At 44.5% G+C, this 12,996-nt stretch overlaps 1 protein-coding gene across 3 annotated transcripts in view; it reads left to right on the top strand.

Moving 5' to 3' along the window:
* Nedd4l (NEDD4 like E3 ubiquitin protein ligase) overlaps nucleotides 1-12,996 on the top strand; it is a 319,449-nt gene that overhangs the window by 255,291 nt on the left and 51,162 nt on the right. For 2 of the 3 annotated variants that reach the window (XM_038329751.2, XM_038329753.2), the window contains 5 exons: nucleotides 577-743; nucleotides 7,066-7,201; nucleotides 8,245-8,421; nucleotides 10,792-10,866; nucleotides 12,487-12,546. In XM_038329751.2, coding sequence (XP_038185679.1) covers nucleotides 577-743; nucleotides 7,066-7,201; nucleotides 8,245-8,421; nucleotides 10,792-10,866; nucleotides 12,487-12,546 — 615 coding nt within the window. The remainder of the gene's footprint in view (nucleotides 1-576; nucleotides 744-7,065; nucleotides 7,202-8,244; nucleotides 8,422-10,791; nucleotides 10,867-12,486; nucleotides 12,547-12,996) is intronic. The other variant, XM_038329752.2, reaches the window with a different exon arrangement.

A 12,996-nucleotide genomic window follows, 5' to 3' on the forward strand; every position in this document is an offset into this window, starting at 1 on the left:
AGCTCTGGCATGTCCCGTGTCGTTGGCTTTGTGCAGCCCTAGAGGTCTTTGAGTCGAAATAACTACCGGAAATGGACAATTTTATGATGTGGCTTAGAAACTAAACAGGGCTGGCAAGATGGCACGACAGGTTAGGGCGCCTCCTGCCACACCCAGTTTGATGCATGGAATCCACATGGTAGAAGAGGAAAGAACTGACACATGCCAGTTGTCCTCTGACCTGTACACATGTGCCATGTAGGCACACATGAGATTACATATAAGCGTACACACTCAAATAAACGAATGTTTAAGAAATGAAAAGAAAAAAGAAAATGAAGTCTCCAGACCTGGCGGCCCCCTGCGATGCAGTCATCTTAGACGCTGGCATGATTAACTGGCCATTGCTCAGATGAGTGTTGAGATCTTGAATTGGTTTTTCTCCCTTTGAGGGAGCATCTATCTCAGCATGAGCCAGGAAACCATTGTAAGACCCAGAGTGAGGCCGGATGAAGCAGAAGGGTGTCACGCTGGGGTGGCCTGCTCCTGTGATCTGGAGCCCAGACTCACGGCCCTCCCATTCACTTTATTCCACAGCACGGATGGGAGGTTGTTGACTCCAACGACTCCGCTTCCCAGCACCAGGAGGAGCTCCCTCCTCCTCCCCTGCCGCCAGGATGGGAAGAGAAAGTGGACAATTTAGGCCGTACTTACTATGTCAACCACAACAATAGGAGTACCCAGTGGCACCGGCCCAGCCTGATGTAAGTACCGCCAGATGGCAGGGATGCTCTGTCACGCCCCACAGGGCAGAAGGTGGCAGTTCCAGGGTAGGTTTGGGAGCTAGTGAGTGAGCATGTGCGTGTGCGTGCGCGCATGCGTGCGTGCAGGGAAAGGCTTCTGCCCTGTGCCAGGTTGCCTTTTGCAATGCAGTTGGGGTTGTTCTTCTGTGCCTCTTGTAGGATCACTGAATTGCGCTCTGCCTGGAGTCTGCTTTGGCTCAACGATCACCTTGGTTCCCTTTTCTTCAGCTTCCTCTCCGGGCTGACCCAGGATGGGAAACAGGAGGCAGAGTGATTGTCTTTGCCATTTTCCTTTATGTTTTGCATTCTTATTCTTTTACAGTTTATTTGATTTAGAAAGTCACAAAGGCTTCTTTTATTTTTATTTTGTTTACTTTTCAGAAAATTTATGTATTACTGCCTTGGTATATTTAGAAATGCAAAGAGAATTTGCAAAGTCAAAATTAGTAATTACTGTTTATTTCAACATCCTACTAGCTGAGGGAGAAAGCAAGGCAGATGATGCCTGTTCCTTTAGTAATTTTTGTTCTGATGATAGAAAATAAATAAATCCTAGTTAAACCTCAATTACTGCCTTTAAGAAAGATTTTAAAGTAGATTTTTGTTGAATCATCATAGCAAAACTTAAATTTATCAATGTGCAGTAAGAGGCAGAGCCAAAGTACCCATGGGAAAAGCGGAAGTTACCTTGGACATTACAAGCTTGCCAGCAGCCAAGATAGCATCATTCATATTATAAAGTAGATATTACAAGTGATCACTTTTCAAAATGCAACAAAGGCAAGTGAGTGTACTTACTCATGAGATCATATTCTCTTTAACCCAAACTGAAAGAGATTTCCCAGTGATGCTTCTTAGGAAGGTGATATCCGGAGATGCTGGAAACTGCTCTTACAAATCCTTTATCCTTAGAAATTTTGAAGGTATTCGCCATATAATTGGGGGAGTGACTAGAGAGGGTAGCCATGTCAGCTGGCTGACATTTTATGTGGTTTGGGGGAAAGCTTACAGAGTCTGGAGCAATGACTAGGTAGTCATCCCTGGTCTTCTCTGTATAGGTCCTTGGGTCTACCAGCTGTTCTTGGCCACTTTGCATTACCCAGTGTGGCCTCAGCTTACTGCTTAGACAAGACACATATCACGATGGTGCTAGGGTCTTAAATATATGTGATTTTGTTGATACTATGTATTTATTTACTGCTGTTTGTCTTTCATTAATGATCTCACTATACTTAGAAGTTTGATAAGTATTTAAGTACTGTATCTATCTGTAGGTCCTTGAACCTACCTCAGGCATGGTATTATACCATTAAAAAAGAGGCACCATCCAACTAAGCTAAACAGCACAGGAGAGGCGTACACACAAAGGGGCTAATGTGGTGATCAGAGCCTAGCACGACCCCTGCAGAACAGGACCAGGAGGAAATGTTAATGGCTGACACATAGTTGAGACTGTCCACCTTTGTTGATCACTACCATGCAGGTGGAAGTCTTTACTTGAGGGGAAAGTTGGGTACGGTTGCTAATGAGGTGACAGCTGAGACAGCACAGGATGTGTGTTTAAAGTATATCATCTTTGAGACGTGGTTGTTTCATAAGTGTGCACTTAAATCGAACAAGGTACATAAATCGAATCAGGTATGTAAGTATGACTTCTTACGTGTGAAACACATCTCATCTCAAAAGCCAGAAAACTGTGATTGGCAGAAGTCATTTCCCACAGCATCCCCTCTATCCTATCTGCAGTTTTTGGATTTGGAATTATTGCTCCTTAACATGTCTGTCTTGACCAGAAGTTCTAGGACCTCCAGAGAAATTATCTTTTGCTTTTAGGGTTTTTTTTTTTTTTTTTTGTAATTCAATTTTTACAGACTGTTCTAGCACTTGTGAGAAAATATCTTAATTAAGAAATTATATCTGAGAACATTGGATAGTGATCAATCAGGTCTTAAGTCAACAAAGAATTCGCGGCCTCAGTGGGTAGACATGAAGAGACAGACATCCCAAAGTTGAACCCTGTCAACTTGGCAGGATTCGTTTTGTCCCTGACTTGCCTTTCAAGGAAGGGACACTCTGGAGGCAATTCTGCCTCTCCATCTCTTGAAAGATGTCCCTCCGTTGAACATGCAGAGTGCCCAGAAGTCTCATCACAGCTGCTTTCTGCTGGCTTTCTCTGTGGCCAGCTCCTATGGATCATGTCCCTCCCCCAAAGCAAAAAAAAAAAAAAAAAAAAAAAAAAAAAAAAAAAAAAAAAAGAGCTGGGAGACAGAGCAGGCCCCTCCCGACAAGTGAATGTCTGCCGCCAGCCCTCTCCCATCTACCAGCTCTGCAGCTTGTGTTCTGTGTGTGTTGGGTTGGCTGTGTGTTTGTTGTTTTTCTCTGCCAGGCTCTCACTCGGTAGCCCCGGATGGCCTCGTACTTTTACTCAGCCTCCCCCGTGCGAGGATTTCAGGTGTGAGCTGCCTGTGAGGTGGATGAATAGGAAAATACTGGGACTGGGACTTCTTACTCAGAGAGCCTCATGCCCAGCACCAGAGTCAGAGTGTAGCAAAATACAGTTTTAGATGAAGTGATTTTAGACACATGGTTTGGGGTGCTGTCTGGGCCAAGTTCAGTCCTCTCCTAATACCTACAGAACAGAAGGTGTCCCTTGAAGTCACCCCACCTTCTCAATTCTAGTAACTTTTAAAACACCTTATTTTAGATTTATTCTTAATCCTATTTGGAAGTCAACTATATTTTACTACAAAAATGACAAATACCATTTGTAAGATAAACTTAAGCTGAAGTACTTAAGATTTTGATTATAAGATACTCATTGCATCTCCCAGTTCCCTAGCAACCAGTCCTAGCTCTGTGGGTTGGGTCATTCTTAACAGTCATATGCATTGAAGCAAAGGGGAGGGCAAGATGGCCCAAAGGGTCAAAAGCCTCTGCCTCACAAGCCTGGGGACCTAAGTTCAACCCCCAGAATCCACAGTGGGGAAGAGAACCTATTTCCAAGGTTGTCCTCTGACCTCATCACACATGCCATAACACATCCATACACATACCCATACTGTCACACACATGTGTATGTAATAGTAAGAAAAATAATTTATTAAAACAAATGCTTGGCGGCTGGGCGTGGTCTGAGGCTTTAATCTTAGTAAACACTGAGCTTGGATTCAAGGAAGGATTGGTAAGTGGTAAAGTCTTGCCATTCATGTCACTTCCCATGATATTCAAAGGGAAACTGTGTGTGCAAAATTAAGGACTGGAAAAAAGAAAAGATGACGTAGGCATTTCTCACACTGTTTCCCTGTTCCTGGTAAAATGATCTTCGCGTCTAGGTTTATCAGGTTAACTGGTAGCTATAGGTACTTGTAGAAATTTGTAGGCAGTCAACAGCTCTTTCACTCAGTTAAATGCAGAGGAAACACACACACACGCTCACACCCTGTGCAAATTCTTCATATCATTACATAAGACGAGAAAAGCCTGTGCTACTCTGTTTGATATTGCTGTGACCAGATACCTAAGATAAATTATGGGAGTAAGGGTTTTATTTGGGTTCACAGTTTCAAAGGTTCATAGCCAGGGAGGGAATGGATTGATCCATTGCTTTAAGCTGAGACAAATGAGTCTCTCCTGGCCGTGGGAACAGGGCTTCAAAGCTACCAGGGAGCAGAGAGCACATTCCCGGGCTATCCAGCCTCCTGCTCCCTTTATCCCTCCAGCTGCCATTCAGACCAATTGCTGATTAGCTGAGCATATTGGGTATGGGAAATTGACATCACTGATTTTAAACACAACATTCTACACACACACACACACACACACACACGTCGTGCAATAGGAGGCATCATATACTTTAGAGGATGTGAGATACAGACAAATCGTCACTCCACCCAGGCACTGTGACCCTTGTTTTACCCAGGTTTGTAGAGCTGCTGAAGTCCCTCCTGTGGACTGAATTTGAAGGAGGACTTTCAGCCTTGACAGAGTGCACGTGGAGTCAGGAGTTTTCAAGTGAGGAAAATCATCATAAAGAGCAATTGTGTTCACCCTTATTCACCAAGAGAGGGCCAGGTGCAGCGGCACACACCGTTAGTTCCAGCACTGGGGAGGCAGAGGCAGGCGGATCTCTGCGAGTTCGAGGCCAGCCTGATCTTCAGAGAAAAACCCTGCCTGATAAAAAAGGGTAGGAAAGAAAGGAAAAAGAAATTTAAGAAGATAAAAGCAGGCAAGCACCCCATAGCTTCCTTTGGCCGCTTCCCTGCTGAGGTCATTACAAATGTACTCTAACACTTTGCATTTCTGTTTTAGACTTTATTTCACGCTTGAGAGTTGAACATTTTAAAACATGAGGACAATAAATACATCATCACAGATACAATATGGTATTTTCTAAAAGCCAGCAGTAACATCTTTAATCTTTTATGTTTTCAGAAACATTACTACACTTTTGTATTCCTTGATTATAATAATTGCATCTATGATAATATCAGTTTTCTGAAGATCCCTCTATTTAGTGTACAAGTTTATTCTAATTATATTTAATACAACAATATATGTTGTAATAGCAGCAAATTTATGTTATATCTACAAATACAAAATTCCTTTAATTCATATTTAAGTAATAAAGAATTATAATTTACATGTGAATTAAATAGAAACTAACTTTCACACTACTTTTTTTAGCCCTAAAGTTAATAGTGTAAAGATGTTTGATTAAAAAAAAAATTGATTAAGCCAGGCAGTGGTGGCACATGCCTAGAGGCAGGCAAATCTCTGTAAGTTCGAGGCCAGCCTGGTCTGCAGAGCGAGTTCCAGGACAGCCAAGGCTACACAGAGAAACCCTGTTTCAAAATATTATAAAAAAAATAAAATAAAAAGAAACATCTGTTTACTTAGGATGTTGTGACATCTTCCTACACTGTTGTTCATTGAGTCTATTGCTACTCTGAAGTCCAGTTGGTTCTTTCTGGGATTATGAATGAGTTTGGAAGAACTAGAAACTTTAAATCTTTCCTTTTAGAAAGACTCTATAAGTAGACTGTTGATTAATGCTGTGTTTCAATTCACCTGAACTAAAATTCTGAGTTATTCTGGAACATTAACCTGCAACATAATTTGTGCTGACTCGATGTGTAGTCAGACTGATCATGTGCGCAGGTGCCTCTGGAGGGCGTTCAGACTTCCGCTCCAGCCACATCTAGCTGATGGTTTCCCCCGAAGGACCATCTCCTGTCATGTACTGCAAAGTATTTTTAGGATGCTGTCGATTGGGTCGTTTTCAAGAATAAGTTCTTCACTCAGATCCCGACTTAAGGACCTTACGTGGCAAAACAAACAGCTCGGGTGTGACAGCGCCCTGTTCTTCAAGTCCGGAGCGTATTTGGGAGGTCGGCCCCTGGTGTTCATTTGGATTAGTAGAGGGGGGTTGTTGGGGAAGGGGGCTGCAAAATTGTGCTGTGAGGTTTTTGCCAAAACAAGACAGAAAGCATTTAAAAGTAAGTCACACAGCTCAGGAGACCTCCCCTTGGGACTTCAGCCTTGAATTGGTACTGTTGGCAGCCTTCAGTCATTTACTGACTACCCAAATTAGCTGTTTTGTCACTGCTGGCTAGACCTAGAGGGGACCTGCTGATGGGCTGCATGTGTGAGCATGTGTGGGCTTGCTTGTCACTTCCTCCAGAGGCTTGACTTACCGCAGACTGAAGGACTTAGGTTTCTCTTCTCTCTTAAATCCTAGAGTGCAATGTGGGGAACAGCCATCCCTCTCGACTCATGGCTTCCAGCAAACTATTCAGGAAAATACATCAGGCCTGTGCTGACCCCAGGCGGTCATTTGTCTCTGTCTTCATTCCCTACACAATTTTTTTTGCAGCCTTTTCATTGTCTGAGGCATTGTACGTCATCTAGAGGGGATTTAAAAAGTATACAGAAAGTTGTACGTGAGTTCTGGGCAATCAGTGTCATTCTTTGTTAGGGGCTGACCTTGTAGGATTTTAGACTCTGTGGGGATAGGGAAGGCTCTGCAGTCGTTCCCCATGGATGCAGAGGGATGGCCGTCCATGTCTGAACGATGCTCAGGTGCCGCTGTCACTCTTCTTCAGGGCACTGAGGCTGCTTCCGTGAGGTCGGAGTGAGCCTGCAGTGTGGTGGAGCCAGACGATGGTTGCATGCTCCTTGCTGGTGTTTGACACTGACATCTTAGTGTGTGGCCCACAGCGAGGAATGGACTGTTGGGCTAGTTGTGAACACCTCTTCTCATCCCCCCACCCCACCCTCCTTTCAGGGATGTGTCCTCCGAGTCAGACAATAACATCAGGCAGATCAACCAGGAGGCTGCACACCGGCGCTTCCGCTCGCGGAGGCACATCAGTGAAGACTTGGAGCCGGAGGCCTCGGAAGGCGGTGGAGAGGGCCCTGAGGTATGTTGCTGGCAAGCTGAGCAGCTCCATCTTCCCACGAGCCCCAGGGTGATTTTGTATCCCATTTTCTCCTCTCAGTAAACTGTGGATTGAGTGTGAAGATTGTGGCCTCATAACTAATTGATTCCCATCTGAGTGTTAGTTAACTTGGAAAATGCGTGTGGAACCCATGTTCAGCCAAGACTTGTATAAATATCAAAGGGAGAACATTTTTTTCTCGTGTGAAAGTCTTACATGTTTCTACTTAATGACTGGTTTATCCCAGGATCTAACCAATCTTACAAAACAACACGAAGGTTGCCATTTTTGAGGAATCGAGTGAGCTCTGTCCACTTGTTTGGGTATCACGGATGAGTTTCTGATAACTGCGTGTCATCTTAGGAGAGATTACCAAAAAATGTACAAGTTTGAGTTAATAAGAATTACTGGGAAAGGAGATGAATTAAGCGACAAATGAGAAATAATCCTAACTCAGTGCCGATGACACTGATCATTTTGTTGACCGGATGTTGGGAAGTCATTCACGAAACATGGCAGTGGCCGGTATTAGGGCAGGAAGTTAGCGATGCCACGGTAGATTCCCGAACCATTCTGCAGCATCTAAGCTGTTTTCATTAAGAATCCTCACAGCGGCTAGAAAAGAAAGAAAAAAATATAACATGAAAATTGCTTGTAAATTCTTGGGGCGTTTCTAATCCATTTGTAATAGAGGCTGGCAGAAAGCTGCGCTGTGGAGTGTGTATCCCTAAGCGGTGAGATCATGGCCCCTGAGCCCGCTCCTTCACACCTGGTCACACCCCCAGTTGATTGCTTATATCAGCAGAGAGATTTGCTCTCTCAGCTAAGCTTCCCCGTCTGTTGACTGTTGATTGGGACAGTGGTTCTGTCTTCCCCAAGCTTATTCCTAAAGATCTCGTGCCCCTTGCTGTGTAGGTATTAATTACCATTATCCTGATGGTTGTGGATGTTGTATGCTTTGTTGGAGGGAAGACAGCTAAATCCCCAATTCCTAGCGCTTAATCTTCTTTCTCTTTCCTCCAAAGCCTTGGGAGACCATTTCAGAGGAAGTGAACATGGCAGGAGACTCTCTTAGCCTGGCTCTGCCCCCACCTCCTGCCTCCCCAGTGTCTCGGACCAGCCCCCAAGAGCTGTCGGAGGAACTAAGCAGAAGGTTACAGATGGCACCAGACTCCAATGGGGAACAGTTCAGTTCTCTGATCGTAAGTCACGGTCTTGTTAGAAAAGCTGAGCGGTAGTTGGTCCTTTGTTGCTGCTGTAGGAGACTCTTGTATACAGATAATGGCAAGGGCAGTGGGCAGTGGTTCTCAACCTGGGGGTTGTGACCCCTTTGAGGTCAAATGATCCTTCCACAGGGGTCGCCTAAGATCATCCTGCATATTCAATATTTACATTACAGTTCATAACAGCATCAGAGTTACAGTTATGAAGTAGCAATGAAATAACTTTATGGTTGGGGGGGGGGTCACAGCAACATGAACTGTATTAAAGGGTCATGGCGTTAGGAAGGCTGAGAACCGCTGGCCAGGGGGCCTTCCATACCCAGTCAGCCCAGGTTCTCCCAAGATTCCCCTTCCCTAGGAGAGGCGGGTCTATATGAAAATTTACTCTGGATGATAAGAATCTTCTTTTGTTTAGAAAGAAGTGGCTTATCGACCACTTTTTATTATTTATTCTGTGAGTTCTAGCTTTAACCTTGTAGAATTTCTTTCCCATTCACAAACCTCGTGAAAGTAGTGTCTTCATCATGAGGGCAGTTGTCCTGTTGAGAATCAGGAGCCCTAGAGCCTCCCAGCCAATCTTCTAAACTCATAGTCCACACACCTTTGCGTTCTAGTTCACAGATAAGTAGGGCCAGATGTGTAAGCGGTTGTCCCTGGGAAAGCCTGACTAGGTGGTAGAAGATACCCAGAAACCCAATATATGAACTCTTAAGGAGAGAAAGTATGAAACTGTGGCCCTGACATCACAGTAGCACTTGAACTTGGAGTTCTCGGCCATCAGAGAAATACTTTGTAGAAGTCTCAGGTCAGTGAAAAGGAATGAAATTTGCAGTTGACAGTGCAAAACTACAGGAAACGCCCACAGACCATCCGTGTGTGTGTGTGTGTGTGTGTGTGTATAATTAAGACCAAATGCACACACCATGTTTCTCAGGCAGCTGGACTTATAAAGATGTCCCGGAGAAAATGATGATAGTCCCTGTGTTGGAAATGGCATTCTCATATGATAGTCGTTCTTATGAGCATTCTGAATGTAAACGATAGAAGGGCCACACAAAGCGTAAAAGCCACTGCGTACACGATTATGAGCCCTTCCATTGCGGGGGTTCTCCTTCTAAAAGAAACTGCCGGCCCCTGTCACATGAGTCGCAGGGATGTCTTCTTAATCTGCTTTCGCATTAGAATTCTATGAATGTTTCTCAAAAAGAGAAATAGCACTGAGATGAAAATCCAGTGCTAAGTGGATAGAAACGAGGTTGTGTATATGAGATATCTGACTGGGTGAAAGTGTTGCTATGGAAACAGCCTAAGCCACCTGAAGCCATGTATTTAAAATGTATCAAAGAAAGAATTGCTGAAATTATAGCAGCTATATGCCATTTATATAAACCATATGGGGAAAGCTCCTAGTTTTCTTTGTCGACGTAAATTAGCATTTGTCACAGTTAGAGCCGGGAGCTCTTGCGTTTAGCATTTCCAGAAGCATGGCATATTAAGACCAGGTGTGATAGCACATCCTTAGGGAGCTTCCTCTGATTTTGATGCTTGAGGCCACTGTGTATTCAGGGCCGTGGGTCGAACTGTTTGCTCAGGAACGACTCCTTCACACTGCCCAGTGTGGGAAGGTGGGCGTTGTCCCCGTTACCACCACAGAGCTCCGCTGCCTTTAACTTACTGGGCGTTATCTTAAAATAGTAAAAGCCCCATGTGCTACAAGCTGTACCATGGGATAAGCATCGCTGGTAAGGAACCTGTGACTTCTGTCTGTGACCTTCGAGGATCGTCCTTCAGATCGACGAGGCTTTGTTTAACCACCAAGAATTCAAATTAGTGAGAAGAGCCTTATGTGTGACACACAAGACGATCTTTGGATTTACCTCCCTCTCTGCCCCACTTGTGGTCTGGACGGAAGTTCCGCTTGGAAGCTAAATATAAAGCCCTGCCTCTTGCAGGGAGGAGGGGATGATGTCTGAGTTCAGCCGGCTCTGCAGTGCAGCCACTTCACTGTGAACTAGTAGCTGGTCAAGGGCCATGTGTCACCTTTTGGTCCCTCTTTTCCTCTGTTCGTCACGCTTGAGAGTTTGCCCGGAGCTGGCATCCCAGGCAGTGTACAGGACTGCTGACCTCTTGTTACTCTTGAATGTTGTGTGGACCTGTCTCTTCCCTTCCAGTAGTCCTGGTCTGCGGGAAAACAGACACTTGAAACAGAGATCTGCCAGGACTCCTGTCCTTGCTCTGAAAGAAGTGGTGCTTGATTACCTCCTGGTGTCAGAGAGCCGTGCAGGCAAGCAGGTGAACTAGTTCTGAGGATATCCCCTTTAACCCTGCCCGTCTTTTCCTTCCCTGCAGCAGAGAGAGCCCTCGTCGAGGCTTCGGTCCTGCAGTGTTACCGACACGGTTGCTGAGCAGGCTCACCTACCACCGGTAATAAACACTCATCTCCAATCCTCAGCTGGTTTTTTTTTTTTTTTTTTTTTTTTTTTTTTTTTTTGGCTTTGATTCAAAATCGTCAGGGCTGCTGAGAAAGAGTTTTTCCTGTGTAGGTCCATTCACCATATAAAGCAAGACATTTGAAATTTTCTGGGTAAATTGTGCAAGGATCTCAACTTTCCAGCCCAGAATCCTAACTGCCAACCACATTTCCAAAATGCTAAAAACTTGCTTTGGCTTCTCACTGCAAGGTGTGCATTTCTGACGTGCTTATATTACTGAAACTGCGTGGTCCGTTCAACAGCTATATCTCTGGTCCTGGTATCTGAACTCTGCAGACTCACTGATCAGGAAGAACTCTTCCAGCAAGACAGCCTAAATTTTACCACTGCCCAGAGCACCTGTGCTAGCTACAAAGGCATCCCCATGAATGAAATGTCGGCTGCCATTTGCTCCCTCCTTCCTATGGCTGTGATAAGTCTGAGTGCCCATCACGTGGTAGAAGGGTTTTCCATTCCAATAATATACTAAATATCAAATTGGAGGGCAGATGAGCATTGCCTCGTAAGAACAAATTGACCAAAAAAAAAAAATGTTTTTCTTCTTTGGGAGGTGAAATTTTTCTGTGGTTATTTTAAATGTTCAATTTGATATTTGACGTTGGCCTTTTATTTGTTTAGTTTTTGTGGGTTTGTAGGGGAAGTGGGAGTTGAGACAGAGTCTCAGTCTATAGCCTAGTCCAGCCTGGAACTCTCATCATATACTCCAGGCTAGCATTAGGCTTGCAACAATCTCCTGCTTTCCCATCCTGAGTGCTGAGATTACAGGCATGAGCCGCCTGCCCATTTTTTTTTTTTTATTGCTACAAATCCTCTTTAATGACCTGGTTCATTGTGTATGAGCTTGAAGACAGGCAACAGATTTGAAATTTTTGAAACCATCTTCCTCGCCATAAACATTTTTACCTGACGTCAAAGGACATTTTTGCCTAAATGAAGTGATGGTGTGCCAGTGAAAATCATAAATTCGGTGGTGGAGTCCACCGTGAAGGCTGGCTAATAACAAGCTGAGGTGGATTCAGTACAGACCTCCCAAAGCAGAACCGTACACTGTGATGAAGTGGTGGGGACCCTTCTCGCCCTAGTGATTCTGTGATTTTTCTGGGAGAAATTAATTGCACTTACTCTCCTCTTCAAAATCAGTGTCCATTTTGTTTGCCATGGAGGCCGTGATTTCCACCTTCTCTCCTCGTCCAGAAGGTGCCGTGCACTCACTGACCACCATTGGCCTCTCAGAGATTTGCAGATAAAAGATTCTAAGATCTGGACTATGGAGCACAGAATATCCCACTTGAAGTGGTTGTTGGTCACCCCTAGTGAGGATGCAGCCTGAGCTTCTTTGGGCTGATACGGCGGTCCAGAGAGGGCACGTGCTATGCTCTATTTTTGCTGCTGGTCATTGGTGTGTGCTCAGCTTCATTTGGACAAGGTGGATAATTGGGGTTCCTAATCTCACGTCATCTGCCACAGCATCGCCACAGCAGTGATTCCTGCTTCACTAAGCAGTGGATGGTCCCCCAAATACAAGTTACTGATATACATTATTGTTTAACAGCCCAGCACCCCAACTAGGCGAGCGCGTTCATCAACTGTCACGGGTGGTGAGGAACCAACGGTAATAACACAAGTTATGGGACCCTAGTGGTGAAGGACTATGGGGTAGTTTAGTATGTTGGTTATGGTAAATATGTTTCCTCCCGTTATCAAATAAGGTCAGTTTCTGTGTGGTACAAAGACATATGTGTTTCTTATCTTCAGCTTCTCATTTTGAATTCTTCAAAGGTCCTGGATAAAATGGAATCATTTTTTAATCCTGTGTGATTCTATTAGAAGTATTGTCAAGCCTGGTTACATGTGCTTAATCCAAGCATTTCAAATACAGTTTTGTCAGTAGCTAGGGAAGCCATAGGAATCATCCAGGGCTGTGCATGTGAGTCCGGATGTGCAAGAGGCTGTGCGCTCTTCTCTGTTCTCCATACCACATTTTTTTAATAGGGGGCCATATTTTTTCTGTATCGCCATCATAACCAGTAACCTCTTTCTGCCACAAGGAGTTTGACTCACA

This window comes from Arvicola amphibius, chromosome 5, assembly GCF_903992535.2.
Source record: "Arvicola amphibius chromosome 5, mArvAmp1.2, whole genome shotgun sequence".
Lineage (NCBI taxonomy): Eukaryota > Metazoa > Chordata > Mammalia > Rodentia > Cricetidae > Arvicola > Arvicola amphibius.